Here is a 17,992-nt window from a genome sequence, read left to right on the forward strand (position 1 = left end):
TTTGTTTGTTTGGGGTTGAAGGGAGATTGTATCGGGGCTGGATGTTGAATAGCAATCGACTCAGCTGTGAATGAGTACCTGGGTCAAACCAGTGTAATAACTGCATTACGGTCTTGAAATGAAGTGCTCTAACACGATTTAATGCCAAACTTCAAACATATGACGCCGGTTCGCAGACTGCCTTTTATTTTCGCGCTCACGCGACCATCCATCTTCAGTGCATCCAAGTCTAACCTCAACTGAGCTGTTGGCGGCACAATCATAGAATAAGAGAGCGAGAAACATGTCAGTTCACAATTGTTTGAATAATATATTTCTTAGTGTTGTAGGGAAGTAGGGAGTGTCAGTAGATGTTGGCATTTTGAAAGGATTCTTGGATGAAGTAAGATCCCTGATTATTTTATGGAATTACTGAGCAATTCCGCTAAAGGTGAACATAGGGCTAAGACAAATCTATCTTCATATTGTGAACTAAGTTAGATAAAAACATCGAAAGAGAACAAAGAACGTGGACCAGTGTAAATAAAGAGATAGGTATTGAGATTCTGACAGTCGCTTTTCGACGCTTGCGAGAGTTAGACGTGTCTGGTGGTTGGTCTGCGGCTGGTTTGTTCGTAAAATTGTCTTGAGTTTTTGAGAAAGTACTTTTTTTGTGGATGAATTTTCTGTTTTTGTTGGTTCGATTCGTGACGCGGCTCTATCATTTCGGGGTGAGTTTCGGCTCCCTCCATATAATATTGGAAAACAGAGCCCAGAATATGCCCTCTTTTGTGATTAAAATCACTTAAAAAGGACCGCAGGCAGCATCATAAACAAGCCGGATCCAAAAGTTGAAATCGTTCGGACGTGTGTATGTGAGTTGGTGATTGTGTAGGTGCATGTGTCCATCGTGTTTCGTACACATAGAAGGGTCGTCACAGTGAAAACGTGTATGAAAGAAAATTGAAAATTGCACAGTGCTAGAGGAAATATCAAGTCGCACGCACGCATACAAGCGCGTGGCGTGCGAATGCATTGTGCGATGACATTGTCCGTGTTGAAAGTGTTGAGGGCGACGGAGGTAGACGCGATGGTCAACAAAAAGAAATGTCAAAAATATGGTCTCTCTTGGAGCTTGGTGTGGTGTAATTTCCACACGGTTTTGTTGTTAGCCGGCTGTGTTTTGATTGCTAATTTACAGGTGGTAAGTGGTGTTTCGTGGGGTGGAGTGAATATTAGTCAACTTTCTGCCGGTCAACACTTTGAAAGTCATGGAGTTACACCAACAATCGAACGGAGGACAATGCCACCGTTGGGAGGTAAGTGTTAAGTTTCTTGGGGGAAGAGCTCATCAAATATTCGAAAGTTATTGGGTCTTGCATGCAAAGCAAGGCCAATAGATAAGATCAGATAAGAAATTGTATAGAATATGAAATTGGAAAATGTAGACAGAGAGATGGTCGTGAAAGAAATAAAGCTTTATGAATATTTTCTTTTCTCTATTTAATTTTTGATGAGAATGTTCTTCGGTTTCATTTTCATTATACTTAATACTGTGCAAGCCTACAGTAGCGAGATAAGCACAAAGATAAAGGCAAACATCCATGACACAACCAGGACTTGAACTCGGGGTAGGATACAAGAAGTTCCAAGTAGAGTCTTGGCCGACTATAAAAGACAATGAACGGCGTCTTGCGGTAATGGAGACAAACATGTTGCGTTGGACTAGTGGCGTGACACGTTTTGATCACATCCGAAATGAAGATATCCGCGATGGTTATGGGGTTGCACCGATCGTGGAAAAATTGTGAGAGAGGCGTCTTCGATGGTATGGTCACGTAATTCGCGCTAACGAGAATTCACTTGCCAAGATTGGTTTGAACATAGAAGTCGATGGTAAACGAACAAAAGGCAGACCGAAACAACGGTTGCTTGATACGCTGGATGGGATTTGAAAACTTCGAGATTTCATCCAGATCTGGCATTCGGTAGAGCCAAATGGCGAAGCCGATCACGACGAGCACGGTGAATTTGATTACGAACGTAATAGATATTTGTGAACAAATTCGAAACGGCGCCCAATGTGGGGTAAAATAATGGAATTGGTAATGGGGCGCTGGGGCGCTTTGCTGAAACGGTCATATAACATTGTAAACTATTAGGGAAGTAGTTGATTTGGATGATAGAGGTAAATGACAAAACCGATCAAGTGGACTTGGCATGCGAACCCTAACAAGGGCAATTAACGGTATGCTGCGCCCTGAACTATCGCATGGAAAATTGGGTTTATGATCCAGCTATATGTAGCCAATGTGAAGAAAGGGGGGCGAGCTCAGATCTTGAACGAAGATACCTTGGAAAGGAGTCTGCACACTTTTTTCTATGGGAATATGTGCTTAGATTCACCAAAAGCCTGCGAACGCCATAGACAGAAGGCCATTGGATAGGCGATTTTCGGGGATTGTATAATGGGCTTAACGAAAGAAATGAGTATTTGAAACTGCGATTCTCCCATCTAACCGAACTATATGCTGGTCAGATGAGTTTGAATTGGTCAGAACATCTACCGTAAATTAACATGGCAAAGGTCGCTCATTCCAGCTCCATACAGAGAATAATGCAAAGAAAATTAGACTTGATTATAGCTGATCGAAAAGCGACCATCCAGACAGGACATTTAGAGATCTTACATTGTACAAGGTAGGCCATTTAATGTGCCCCCCCCCCCCCCCCACGTAACTTTTGGCAGGAATGTCAGATCGACTAATGACATACCGCGTTTGAAGCGTCAGTCCAAGACAATTTACAACATGGAGCACTCCAAAAGAATGCGCTGAAATAATTCAGTTTTACATTCAAAATAAGCTGTCAATTGTGCTAACTCAACGTGCATTTCCTAAAAAAAAAGTAAAGTGAAAAGTGTTTCATCTAAAAGCTCCGCTAAAAGCGTTTATATGCAAAATTTATTAACCACGGTAGTATCAGCACCAGTCACGCATCCAGACAACGTACAAGACGTTCCGATGAAAAGATTGAAACCGTACGAGCCAGTATTGAGGAGACTCTGAGAACATCGACTTTTCGCCGTTCCCAGGAGTTAGGCATTGCAAGAATCACACTCAGGCACATAATTCGTATCGATTTAAAAATGTTTCCGTACAAAATTCAATTGGCACAAAAATTAAATCCAGCTGATTATCCGAATCGCCTTGATTATGCCAAATGGGCCTTCGAAATTGTTCGCAATGAACCAGCCTGGTCCGGTTGTAGTATCCAGAATATTAACCAGTGAATGAAAAAAGAATCTAGTTGGAAACTCTTCTAATGTCCCGGGCTCATCAACGCCAAAGCAGGTGGTAAATTCAAGGTTTTAAACTCTGCGGAGAAGGCTATGAAGTCTTGTTTTTGGGATGCATAGGGAATCATCTTAATTGATTATGAATCCTGTTGCTCCTCCAGAGCGAAGAATTGCCGGTAACTAGCAAGGGAAAAGGGCCAGGCAGGTCTTTCCCAAATGATAAGGCGCCTACAGATAAATCAGAAGCTACAACTACTGCCATTTGTAAATTGTATACAACCGCGATTATTGTTTTGGATCCATAATCTTTTAGAGGGATCACTTAGAGCCAGTGTATGAAACGATCTATATATGTGAGGCAATCTCTATATTCCTCAGGATAGAGCATGGTACTATCAAGCCATCGTGTGGTTGTAAAGGATTTGCTGAACGGCATAGGAATATGACTGGTTATTTTAGCTATTTGATATACGTTATACCTGCGGGTTCACCTTCACCAATCGGCATTGAATGAATGCCCTACGAATCGTTATTCGACGCGCTTCGTCGTTGCAGTAATGTCGAAAGGAGAGGCGGTGTACGCTGTGCTGGTCTTATCGACACGTGATCGAAAAAAGGTACGTCTCCGCCTGATTATTCAGATATTATGATAGATGTAGGGAGAGGAAGCGAGGTTAAGCTGTAAAGGGAGATCTTCCACAGAGAGTGTGTTGACTGCGGTGTATTGTTTGCCAACAACATATCTGACAAAAATACTGAACTACGGGATGAAATCTAAACGAACCACTTCCCCAGGAGGACATTTTTCAGGTATTTGACAAAATGTGGCGAGGTCTGTGAAGATTGCGGACTATCATGCTTTCACCATATGTCGAACATTTTTGATGGTTAAGTAAATGCATACAAGTCAAAGTTGTAAGCGGCATATTTTGATTGTATCAGACTCGGAAGACAGTCATTGTTCTCCGCTGACTTTTTGTTGAGGAATTGCTCTATGCTGCAGTGCAATGGCATCTGCCATAATGGCGTGACGCACTCGGGACACGCAAATAGTTGCACGTATGTGAGGTTATCTTTGCAATCGTGAAAGGCCTTGACAGTCCTCTTTGTCCAAAAGATTGCTGCCCCCCTTTAGATTATTCGGGAAGGGAGCGTAGAGCAGTGTCTGGATTTTAGAAGATTGGGTATGAAACGGCGATAGAAATCCAAATAAGGCCAAAACCCTCGAAGACCTTTCGCTATACTCGCCTCACGAAATAATAAATTGGTTTGGCTTGTCTGCAAATACTGAAGCTCGATCGGAGTGCTCGGTCGACATGTGCTTGCACTCCTCTGTGCTAGCCAGATTCGGGAATCCCTCACGTGTCGGTATTCAAAATGTACATGTCTATATGGATCTAAATTTTCAACTCTTTTAATCAAAAAACTCAAAACTCTCGGATGGCCAAAATGCATCCCAACCTCAGGAAATTTTTTTCTCCTGTGTACAGAAAAACTTCTGCCCACAGTGCTTGTTAACGAATGAACGACAATCACCTTTGCAGAGTATTAAATAATAGAAATAAACAAAAGGGATCGCGAGAATTCAATCATCCTCGTTTGAAGTCAGAGAACAAAGCGAAGATGAATCATTAAGGACGGAATGGCACGTGATATAGCCGACTATCTCCGTACTCCGTCAAGGATTCATCTCACTCGACGAAGAAAAAATATTTAGTTTTTCAAATTCTGAAACGAAGAGATAGCTGTTTCGCATAAAGGTACCGAAGGACAGTCCTCAGAAGCTCGGACGCAATACCTATCAGCACATAGCTGCAAAGGCCCGTAGACCCAGCGACTTCTGGAAAGCAATCACCTACGAGACGTTAAGTCTCAAAGGGAAACACAACAAACAACTAGCTTTTGGGGTATTCTATCAAGGATAGGGCAGGAAATTACTTTACAAGGCGGTAATTGAGATTTGGAAGGCTTGCTTCTGGGGAGAAAAAGCGTGAAACCTAACATTAGAAATGTGAAGGCAAGTGTACGTGAAGCCTAGCTGCGAGCAATGTTGAAAAACTACTGATTCTCTATCAAACATCATATAACAAATTTGCGAGCCGGAATAGGCTATCTTCCATTGGAAATGTTGCGCCCCACGTTGGGCGCCATTTGTAATAAGTTTCATTATACGATACTCATCCTTTGATTAAAAGAAGGACGAAGACGGCTACGATTTTGTACCAGGGTAGAGGTAACTCATCAGACGCTGCCTCACCTCTGCCTTGGGAATAGCGCACTCGTTGAGCATATTTCAAAACAAGGTGGGACGGGGAGGGAAATAACAATGGGGTACATGCAGGAGAGGGATGGGGACTAAAAGCTAGGAGGGCGCTAATGATGGGTAGGTTTAAAAATTGGGAGTCGGAGAAATTGCCTGTGTAGAAGACTACTCTACCTTGGGGATCGAAAAGACGGATCTGTGATTGGAGGGATAAGAGGATCTGGGGAAACAGATGAGTCCAAAGAAGGTTATCCTCAACGATCTCGATCTGCATGGCTTTGGAGACAAGAGGATTAGGATGGCAAGGAAGGTATCGATACGTGGGGTTTGGCAGGACTCGTAGAGGATCTGGTTGAAAATTTACTTGGAGCGGTCTTCGTTTTTAAAAATGTTGGCGCAGTGGCGAAAGATCGTGCGCTCCTTAAGACGGAGTCGTTCCATTTGGGATGGGGAGCAATCAGACCAGAAAATAAAGTCGAACATGAGGAGTGGGCGGATAAGCTCCTTATAACAAAACAGCTTCATCCTTTTTGAAGTAGAGATATTGTATTTAAGGATAGAATACAAGGACATGAAGGCACCAGTTGCACGGCCGAGTGCCTTCATTATTTGAGGGACGTGCGAGAGGTGGGAATTCATTGCCACTCCGAGGTAAGTGACTTCTTTCACAGTAGGAATGGGATCATCTTGGATTGTAAGTGGCAAAGATCTAATATCACTCCACATTTTCGGCGTCATTCTCATGTTTCCATGGAAGACAATGGTCTCGCATTTGTCGGGATTTAAGGAGAGTTTCCAACGTGAAATAATGGTAAAGTTCGTCTAAATAAGAATTCAGACGCGCTTCACCACGGATAGGACACGGGTGAGGAATTGGTTTGAGAATGTCTGCGGTGAACAGGGAGAAAATGGTTGCAGAAAGGACTGAACCCTGAGGAATGCCGGCGGGGCAAGTATAGGACGAGAAAACTGTGCTGCTGGATATTGACTAAGGATTTCCGCCCATCCACAAAGCTAAGAATTAGCTTACAGAGGTGCGGATGGAAATTGAGGATTTCAGAAAGTTTATACGCGAGTTCATATTACCATACGGAGTCGAAAGCTTTCCTTAGGTCAAGGAGACAGGCTATGGTGGGTGTCCTCCGATTGATACCTAGAAGGGTATCAGTCGTGAGGACAAGAAGTGCGTGCCCAAGGGAGTGTTTAGTTCGGTTGGCGAATTGGAACTCAGGTATAGTGTTGTTGGAAATACAGTGCTCGCCTATCAGGGATTTGATGACCCGCTTGAAAATTTTGGTGGAAGAAGATAGGATAAAGATAGGCCTGTAGCTATCAGGATTAAGTGGAGTAAGGTTCTTTTTTGGGATGGTTACAATGCAACAATGCAACACTTTTCCAATCGGTAGAGAAGTGGGCGTTGAGGAGGCAGTGATTAATGATAGAGGAAAGTGTGGTGGAAATGTTGGGAGCGCACTTTTTCAACATTATGGAAGGGATTTTGTCGAGACTCACTGATTTTTTGTTCTTGGAGGCCGCAATTACAGCATCGACTGAACTTGGGCTGACAAAGTGGATGGGACAAACATCATCATGTTCATCGGGATTGATAAGAAGTTGAGAGAAGCGGTTTAGGTTGGGACTGGGGCGGGAAAAAGTTGGTGCGGATTGGAGTTGTTCTATTGATTTGCTTACAACATTTTCGAAGTGTTGATCACGAATGTGGAGGGTTCAATAGTGCGCTTGAAGGAAGTGATAGGCTAGGATGTTCACCTTTTCGGGAGTTGAAATATTTTACGAAGGATAGTAGTTTGTTGCGTAGACTTGCCTAGATGAGGACAAGTTTTTCTGAGTTCCCTGAAGGTATCAGGGTTCAGTTCTATGTTGAAGAGGCGTTTGTGGAGGTGGTTGGTGTAAAGAATTAAATTCTATCGCGGATTGAGCTGTCTAGGGAAAGGATTTCACCACGGAGAGGAGAGGATTGCGGAGAGTATCTATTTCTGCATAGCCTCCGCCTTAGGGTACGTTTGTATTTGATATCCTCAAGGATATTATTTGGGAGAGAAATTAGGTTGCGGTAGTTAAGGGAACGAGAAGGTATCAGTTCGTCACATACTTGCTGAATTATTTCAGTTTATTGACGAACTGTCCAATCTATAGTATCGTTGGAAGCTGTTTCTTTGGAAGGGAGGAGGAGAGGTTCAAGTTTGGATTTAAGTGTACGGTTAATGTGTTTCCAATTCGCTTCTGCAGATGTTATACACTCTTTTTTGTAATTTCCAAAACACGACAAGGGTGCGAATTATATTCGACGTAAATCCGCCCACAGTTCAGACCAAAGCTTGGGTGGAGCTAAACAATTTTTGTTTGGGGATTGGGTAGTCCTAAATCGGGATCCACTTGATGTCGGACCGGACCAAATGGAGAGCAATTTGCTCCCACTCTTTAGGGTCCACGGACTCCTCTTTTTAGGTTTAACACTTAAAAATTAAAAGAAGGACGACATCGGCTGCGGTTTCGTACCAGGGCAGAGGAGTCCGTGGATCATAAAGAGCGGGAGCAAGTTATCCATGGGCATCAAGTGGATGCGGACTTAGGACTCCCCAATCCCCAAACATAAAAAAAGCCTCATCCTTTGCTTTTACCAGTGAGAAACGTCGAATCAAACTAAAAAGCAATATTTTATGGTAAATTAACTAAAAAGGACCAAAAATCGTAGACAATGCAAACTAAAAAAGATAAATCCAAACTATCTCATCAATGATGTTAGATTTTTGTGTCCATATCACTTTTGGAAGTTGACCTAATGTTCCCGACAGTTTATTTATAATTGGCGCCCAATGTGGGTGCTATTTCTAAGTAAAATTTTTGTTTGATGACATGCCAAAATTGTGCGTTCGTTCTATTTTGCAGAATTAGCGGTGGAGCATAGCGGCTATGTTATAATCTGGCTCATTAGTTTTCTGGGATTCGTCACTTCTCAGATGTAGGAGATACTTTGCTTAGTTCACTATTTCACACGAACTTGTGCCGAATGCCATTTTAGCCTCCTTGCTTCGAAGAAAGCCTGCTAACACCGAATTATCTAGCTAAGCAAGATTCAAACAGAAATGAAGGCCGAGGTAGGCCAATGAATGTCCTTGATAAATGATTAGGTTTGAATTTGATTAGGTTAAGAATTTTGAACCCAAAAATTTAGAGAGGTTCCCTGTCCGAGGCTTTATTCTAGCTGAAGGCTCTTGGTTTGATGTCAAATTTGATGATAGGATCCAGAAAACAAACTTTGGGGTATACAACATTATTGAATTGAGATAACAACACAGCATACATATAAAGTTCTTTTTGATCATTCAATGTGAGATTAGGTAAACGTGGTCTTCTTGGAAACCAAACATTAAAAACAAAGAACTGATCTGCGCATTATTTTTGTTTATATAACTGGAACCAATAAGTACTATCCCCATCAACAGACTTTAATGGATGGAAAGATCAACAGTAAACATCCCAGTTTCTCGCAAAATGTAATAATAGACGCCCACAGCCCCAAGCTAATGAAATCACACAGTAAATTACATGGCAACTACTTTGCTGGACAAAAACAAATCCAGGGTAAAACCCAATCTAATCTTGGTGCCAGAATATGGCTCTATGACTTTTGCTTTGTTCGATGGTATCTGTGTAATGATCCAGTCTCGGAATTGAAACAACGTCTTGGATATCACGACAGCTACTGTATTCCCGCAGCCAGGAAGACCACAATCGACATAAACGTGCCATTATTCCGACGTTCTCCCATTCGCTCTCATAATTCCGACAAGGCGAACAAAAGCAAAACCTTTGTCAGACATGTCGAGTTCCATTTTTGAATTGCAGCCACGATCGCAGTTCGACGCGTGTTCGAGAACAAAATAAACATCATCCATCGAAACATCTGCAAAAACCACGTAGAGTTCAACAACATGCAGTCGCATTGCTTTGGCCCGAATGAAGTCCGTTCGAATTCCGAAGCCCGGATCTCACCAGATCCACCCATGACCACACTGTGCACAACAATGGATATAATAGTCCAATGATGCCTAGAGGGCCCCATGCTGAAGCAGCGTCAACGTAACCATCGTTAATCATCCAATTTTCTGATGACAAGGCCGCTCACTGGCAGGAGAAGGGAGCAGCTGGTTGGGTCCGGTTCCAGGTTACTGGTTAGCAGAGTCAATTTCACGGGGTTGACTATCTTATTCGACAGCGATAGACTAACAAAGATTGAATCGAGATAATAATGGCACCTGAACAAATTACCATGCTTGGCGCTGGCCATTAAAAATGCAAGAAACTAACGAAAACAAATCTTGGCCATCAAAAACCCACTAGCCAACATAGACGATTCATTAATTTATATTGCCAGAATCTCGAATTTGGCTCCCCATGTAGTTCTCATTACCACTGCTATCGAAATGTCTCTTTGCCACGGGGAAACCAGATCGCGAAAACAGACACTTGGAGCCAAATCCCGGTACGAGATAGTGGCGGCTACCAGTCCCAGAAGACAAACATGATGATTTGTGTTATCAGCGTCTGAACTTGAAACTCTGACCCTTAAGGTCGTCGCCGTTGGTACCGAGTTGCGATTAAATCGATTGTCGAACAGTAACACGTCGCACATGGTATCATGGTACCAGGCGATGTCAGGCAAACTATACCATGTTAAAATGCATATGTAAACAATTTCTTGTGGAATTTCAGACGTAACTCAAATGAAAGTCCACTTCCCTTTTTCCAATCCTAATGGGAAGTGAATCAGCATGATTCCTTCATGGTTGCGTCTTTGCCAATAGCGAAAATTTATGTGCGAACATATTCAGCATGGGCATGTCGAGGGGGTCGAAAAAATTGTTATGGGACTCTAGCCATGAAAGTGAAATTTGCATATGGCTATGCAAACTGGTCGAGAGCGTGGAGCTTTCCCGGTGAAGTGGATTTGATTCGAAGCTATTGTGATCGAGGGAGATTAGATGAAGATGAATCATTCATGGGGTATTAGAAATAAATAATATTTTGATACCAAATACGCGGCTTTGTTCAGAGTTAGTTGCAAATGTCATCACATTGTGGCTAATTTGCATCCATTCATATGTGCCTTCTCAAAGAAAGAACATTCAAATCATTCGAATAATTTTTTTGTGGTTCGAGGGGAGGAAGCATCATCCGAAATACAACCTCGTTGAGAGCAATAAATATGCAGTCCACGTGCCATTTCATTGCCAATGCTACAAAACAACATAGTGTTACCTAATATTTCACTGAAATCGAGAGGCCGATATTCAACCGACACTGACAATAAACAGAACTTAATTTTTGTTTGGGGACTGAAGGTGTCCTAATTCTGTTTAGGCCGGAAATTATTAGGTAGATTTTCGTTCAATATAATTCGTAACCACGACGTGTATTAAGCGAATAATACCTGACAACCATTTCTGATGCGCTGCTCCCACGATAGAGGTGAGATAGCGTCTGATAAGTTGCTTTTGTCCTGGACGAAACTGTAAATCGACCTTTTTGAAGACACGCCACTACGAACCATCACCAATGTGAAAGAATTGTGGAACCAAATGAAAGACACGATCCACAAAGCGGCCTCTGCAACCCTCGGGGTCACAGTAGATCTACTACAGGCAGTACCCTTACTAAAATGACCCCACTTGCGAATGTGCTTGCAGAACCTTATCTGTACACATCAGAGACGCTAAACAAGGAAAAGGCATAATCTTCGTCAAATCGTATTGGTAAGAGAGAGATCGGTGAGCTTTTGCTTTTCTGGTGCTCCCGTACCGTACCGTTGTTTCACGTATTCACTTATACATAAGCAAAAACTTGCCAATCCGGGCGGTATCTCAAACACAGCTGATTGGATTTTCGTTACATGTCGCTCATGCTCAAGGACAAAACAATTTGAAATCGTGTGTACTCGCACTGATTTTCCCCCTTGAGGGGCAAGTGTGGTAGCTGTCTAGTATCTAACTGTGCTCGGGGTCAGCAAGACAGGTAAGCGGCACATCAATCGAGATACTTGGCTTTAGAAAGACGATGTTAAAATGAAGGTCCGTGAAAAGAAACGCCTCTACCACAAATTTCTCGACGATAAAACGCTGGCCAATTGGCAAATTTATAAGAATACCAACCAAGAAGTAAAGAAAGCGGTCGCTATCACCCGAGCGAACCATTACAAAAATCTTTGCGATAAACTAGAAACTCGGGATGGCAAGACATGGTGCCCTGGGAGCAGCGTGACCGAAACGGCTCGCAGATGCTGAGTACTCCTGCCCTAAACGAGGGGTCCGTGGACCAAAAAAGCGGGAGTAAGTTGCTCCTCATTCGGTCCGGTCCAGCATTAAGTTGATGCGAACTTAGGATCCCACAATTCTCAAAAAAAAAAAAGTAGTCCAGCAGAATGTTCAAGGAAGCGCCCTCTCACCACTCCTCTTTGTTCTTGCTATGGACACCGTTGCACGGGACATTCAACGTCCAGCGCTCTATACACTGCTTTATGCAGATGATGTTTTCCTAGCGTCTAACAGCAAAAATAATCTCCAGAAACTTGTCCAAAAATAGAATGATCGCCTCATGCAAAACGATCTCAGATCGAATCTGAATAAAACTGAGTTTTTGACGACCGACCCCCATGAAACAGGCACAATCATTGTCAACGGCAGTGACCTGTCTAGAACTCTCGGGTCAATGCTATCACCCAATGGAGAACTGCGTTATGAAATTGCTTGACTCATTAACGCTGCTTGGATAAAATGGCGTTCCACAACTGGTGTTCTTTTTGATCGACGTATCAACGAACGTTTCAAATCTAAAATGGTAAGCGACCAAAAGGCCGGGTGAAACAACGGTGACTTGATACGCTGGATGGAAATTTCAAAGCATCACCATTGCATCCAGATCAGGCATTTGATAGAGCCAAATAGCGAAACCGACCACGACGAACCGACCCGGCTTGTGAACGGGATAAAGGCTGAAGAAAAAGAAGTAGCGCTTAATTTTCTTTCAGATATAGATCACAAAGTTCCTTGCACTTGGAGCAGTAGCCTTAGATTTCAGCTTACCTTTTCCCCACATCTGACGCCAGAGGGATAAAAAGAAGGGACCCTTCTCGGGGCTGAAGTTAACTTGAAAGCCCAGAATGGAAATTTGAATGAAAAGACGGGATAACTTATGCACATAATTCGATGATCGGCGAACACTGTGAAGGAGCTACCTTCTAGATAGCATTAGAACTGCTTGATGGCGGTGAAAACAGCGAGCAGCTCCCCGCTGTAGGAATAGTAGCGTATCTCCCTGTGTGGCTGCTTTCTGGAGAAAAATCCCAGTGGACGTCACGACAGAGAAACTCCTCAACCATTTTTAGCGGGCGAACATTTGTAAAGTTTGTTCAGTAAGGCTAGCACATCCACAGCTCTTGAAAGGCGTCGGGGGTAAAATTAGGGCATTCCTACGAATGGTCGGAGGCGGCCTACCTTTTCTGGCTTCGAAAAATCTTCGATCTTTCGTAATGGATACCTTGTGCTGAGACGTTACAACGAGGTATTCTACCTTGCTCCTGTGACTGTTCAAGGTAGTTAGGTAGGTATCAGTGGCCGCTCCGAGGAGCCCAATTAGCGCTTTGGTGCGCCGTTTTGATGCCACAAACCCCTAAGACCGTGACTGTTGTTATAGGAACAGGGAAGCAGAGTCCAGCTGGCTCGGATCTTCAGAGCCAGCCCGTAGCATTCACGAAGGAAAGCAGCTCTCCGACCCTGCAGCTAGAAATCTCACTGAGGTCCCCAAAGAATGGTTTACCCGGGAACCCAGAGGAGAGTGATCTTGAGCGTGCCGCCCAAATGGTTGAGCGCGTCTCTGCACTGCCCCACCAACCGGGAAGATGTCGTCGTTGAGTACAAGGCCTTGATGGCCTCTTGGCTGTCGGTCAGAATGGCTATGTTACGCTTGGGGCTCGAATCACGCTCCAGCCATCGACAGACTTCCAATATCGCCAGTATTTCCGCCTGGAATACACTGGTGAAACCTGGGAAACCATACGACTTGGATACACCGTGTGCATTCGAGAAAACCCCCGCGCCGACTCCATAGGCCATCTTTGATCCGTACGTAAAGAATAGCGTGTCATAGTCTTGCAACACGCCGGTCTTCCACTTTGCCCTGGTTGGAAGGTCCACAGCAAAGTTTCTCGTGAAGTTAAGCTTGCGTGTGACATAGTCCGTGGGGGATGCCCAGATTTCTCGAGGTATTTCATCTAGGATGTTGCTGTGGCCGTAGGACTTCGCTGCCCAGCATCCGGACTCACGTAGTCTGACGGCACTGCACGCTGCAACATATTTGATGTGGAGGTCTAAGGGGAGGAGATGCAGGAGTACATTGAGAGCATCTGCCGGGCAGGACTGCAGGGCCCCCGTAGCACCTGCACACGCGGTTCTTTGAATCCTGTTAAGCTTCGTTCTATTGTATTTCTTCTTCAAAGCCTGCCACCATACAATAGAGCCGTACGTCAGGATCGGTCGCACTACAGCGGTGTACATCCAGAGAACCATCCTCGGCCGGAGACCCCATTTCTTTGCAAAGGTTCTCTTACAGGCATAGAAAGCTATACAGGCCTTCTTAACCCTCAGTTCTATGTTCAACCTCCAATTTAGCTTAGGATCCAGGATTACACCCAGATACTTTACATTAGAGGAAAGAACCAATCTTTTTTCATTCAGCCGTGGTAGATGGAATTCAGGTATCCTTGTCTTGGTGGTGAATAGAATCAGTTGCGTTTTGGTTGGGTTTATGTTGAGTCCGCATCTTGCGGCCCACAGGCACACCTTTCGCAACGCTCCTTCCATGATGTCGCTCATAATGGACAGAAACGTCCCTGATACTAATATCAGCAAGTCGTCGGCATACGCCACCACCTTCACCCCGCTGCTATCCAATGTACCTAAAATTTTGTCCATTACTATTAACCAGAGCACCGGTGAGATGGCACCACCCTGGGGCGTACCTCTGTTCACAGCTTTGGTCAAGTGGTTGCCTCCTAGATCGGACTGGATTATCCTGGTACTCAGCATGGATATAATCCAATGCGTGAGATACCCCTCCAATCCAATACCGGTCAAGGCTTCCTTGATAGCGTTGGTACTGACGTTGTTGAAAGCTCCTTCTATATCCAAGAAGGCAGCAAGGGTATACTGCTTGTACTGCAGCGACCGCTCAACCGTGCCAATTACCTCGTGGAGGGCGGTTTCTGTGGATTTTCCTTTGAGGTAGGCATGCTGGGACTTAGAGAAATGCGTTCTCTCCATAATCGTCTTTAAGTGAATGTCCAGGACGCGTTCTGAGGTCTTCAGCACGAAAGAGGTCAGGCTGATTGGCCGAAAGTCCTTCGCGGACTCATGACCACGCCTGCCCGCTTTCGGTATGAAAACCACCCGTGCGCGCCTCCAGGACTGCGGTACGTATCCTAAAGTGATGCAGCTCCGGTAAACCTCAACAAGCCATGGCACAACCCTTTCCTGCTGCTTCTGTAGCATGACTGGCATTATGCCATCTGGGCCTGGAGATTTGTATGCGGAGAAGCTGTTTATAGCCCAGCCGATCCTATCCCCAGTAATTACCGATTTGATAGTCTCGCACAGCTGGGGTTGCCGCAAACCCTCCAAGCAAGGTTCTGACTCACAGTCCTCCTCGCTGGAGGGAAAGTGCGTTTGCACCAGCAGCTCCAAGGTTTCACTAGAAGATTTCGTCCAGGAGCCCTACGACTTTTTAAGGAAGGATAGACTCTTATGTTCCTTGGACAGAATCTTACTGAGCCTCGCGGATTCACCAGTGCTTTCAATGTTCTGACAATATTCTAGCCAAGACCGCCTCTTGGCGGTCCTGATGGCCGACTTGTACTTCTTTAGGCAGTGACTCTTCAAATTCCGCGTATTTGTTTGGGCTGATGCATGGCTTCACGTGCATGCCATAAATGCTGAAGGTGTTGACTACGGTTACCGGAAGTCACGAAGATATCGGAATGGGTTGGAATACTGATTCGTTGGTGGACAAATGATGCCTTGGTGGCTTCGAAACGGGGACCGACGAGATTGCGTGGATCGTCGAAGGTTTGTATGAGGGCCAATTGTATGGACTTTGTAACGAGCCGGCAGATCCGGAAGTGAAATGGTTATCCTCTTTTGAAAACAGACGTCCTTGACTTTTAGTAATAAGAAAAAATGATGAAAGTTCCACATTGTCGTATAAACCGAGACGTAGTAACGAGTCGACCCCTTTTTGTCTTGGATGTCGATCATGCTGGGAGCAGGGGGTCAATCCGATGGTAGTTGTTGTGGTAGTACCGACACCGACTTGAGTTGGCCACTGGATAATTGAGGCGGCTCGTTTATATACTGCGTGCCCTCGATTTTAAATATTTTTGCTGCTGTTGCTCATTGGTTGAACGACTACCTATCCAGTGAGCGCAAATGGGCTACGCTGGGTTTTGCTGCTCTGATTTTTTCAACCGGGTTGGATTCTAATGAGGCAACAATTGTGGGATCCGGCTGGAAAAATCTGGAAGTTCGGGCTTGGTTACAATGTTGGCCTATTTTTTATTGAAATGAGTCGTTGGGAACCCTAACACCGGCACGTTTGCGAGTGCACATCTTCATATTTGACTATGTGAAAGTCCCAGAGCATTTTGGGCAGCCGTAAGAGATTTGGATACAATAACTGTAGTATTATGGGAACTACAACAATCCCCTGCGGATGCAAAATTTCTTTAATTTCCCGAGCCCTAGTGAATATCAACATCAATATACATATACATTATGCGGGTCAATTCTGTTTATCAACAGAACGTTTAGTTTGTTGTATATAATATCATAAATCAGTTAAACTTATCGATTCCAATAAATACCATTAGCAGAACATTATCATATTGATAAGCCAAGCGTATTTTCGTGATTATGTTATGACTTTATGCAAGGTGTAATACCACGCCAAACCTTCCATTCTGTGCTGTTTACTCTCCGCCCTCTTTTTCATAATCAACTTTCTGTAAGTATCGGGACAAATTACTTCAACCTATATCATCATCAATGGCGCAACAATCGGTATCCGGTCTAGGCCTACCTTAATAATGGACTCCAAGCATCCCGAATTTGCGCCGACGTCCATCAATTCGATATCCCTAAAAGCTGCCTGGCGTCCTGACCTACGCCGTTGCTTCATCTCAGGCAGGGTCTACCTCGTCTTCTTTTTCTACCATAAATATTGCCCTTATAGACTTCTCGGGCTGGACCATTCTCATCCATATGGATTAAGTGACCCGCACACAGCAACCAATTGAGCCGGATTTTATCAACATCCAGACGGTCGTGGTATCGCTCATAGATTTCGTCGTTATGTAGGCTACGGAATCGTCCATCCTCATGTAGGGGGCCAAAAATTCTTCGGAGGATTCTTCTTTCGAATGCCAAGAGTTCGCAATTTTCCTTGCTAAGAACCCGTTTCCGAGGAATACATGAGGACTGGCAAGATCATAGTCTTGAACAGTAAGAGCTTTGACCCTATGGTGAGACGTTTCGAGTGGAACAGTTTTTGTCAGTTGAAATAGGCTCTGTTGGCTGACAACGCGGATTTCATTATCGTAGCTATTATCGGTTGTGATTTTCGACCCTGGATAGGAGAAATTATCAACGGTCTTAAAGTTGTATTCTCCTATTCTTATTCTTCCTGTTTGACCCGTGCGGTTTGATGTTGTTGGTGGATTCGTCTTTGGTGCTGACGTTGCCACCATATATTTTGTCTTGCCTTCATTGATGTGCAACTCAAGATCTCGCGCTGCCTGCTCGACCTGGATGAAGGCAGTTTGTACGTTTTGGGTCGGTCTTTCCATGATGTCCATATTGTCAGCAAAGGCCAGTAGTTGGGTGAACTTAAAGCGGATCGTACCCCTCGCATTTACCTCAGCATGATAGATCACTTTCTCCAAGGTCAGGTTAAAGAGGACGCATGGTAGGGCATCCCCTTGCCGTAGACCGTTGTTGATACAGTTTTACCCTGGCTACCCTATCATAGGCCGCTTTAAAGTCGATGAAAAGATGGTGCAACTGATGTCCATATTCCAAAAGTTTTTTAATCGCTTGCCGCAGAGAGAAAATCTGATCTGTTGCTGATTTACCTGGAGTGAAGCCTCTTTGGTATGGGTATCGGATAGATTCGATAAACTCTTCCCACTTTAGTTTTGACCCGTCTGCCCGCCATGCTAGTGATGTTTTGAGCATCCTAGGAATGTTCTGTTTCAATGAGTCGATCTGATGTCTCAAACAAATTTTCCACTCGCTCAAATCAACGAAACCGACTCTTCTGGCCATGCAGCCTAATAGCACCACCAACTGCATCCCAACATAAGAAGTAACACAGGCGGGGCTGGT

General features: G+C 44.2%; 1 protein-coding gene across 2 annotated transcripts in view; it reads left to right on the forward strand.

Annotated features, from left to right (window-relative positions):
* The first annotated feature begins 569 nt into the window (after nucleotides 1–569).
* LOC119656327 (low-density lipoprotein receptor-related protein 1) overlaps nucleotides 570–17,992 on the forward strand; it is a 230,720-nt gene continuing 213,297 nt past the window's right edge. For both annotated transcript variants that reach the window (XM_038062789.1, XM_038062790.1), the window contains exon 1: nucleotides 570–1,298. In XM_038062789.1, coding sequence (XP_037918717.1) covers nucleotides 1,010–1,298 — 289 coding nt within the window. In that variant the 5' untranslated portion in view covers nucleotides 570–1,009. The remainder of the gene's footprint in view (nucleotides 1,299–17,992) is intronic.

The sequence above is a fragment of the Hermetia illucens genome, chromosome 4 (genome assembly GCF_905115235.1).
Source record: "Hermetia illucens chromosome 4, iHerIll2.2.curated.20191125, whole genome shotgun sequence".
Taxonomy (NCBI): Eukaryota; Metazoa; Arthropoda; class Insecta; order Diptera; family Stratiomyidae; genus Hermetia; species Hermetia illucens.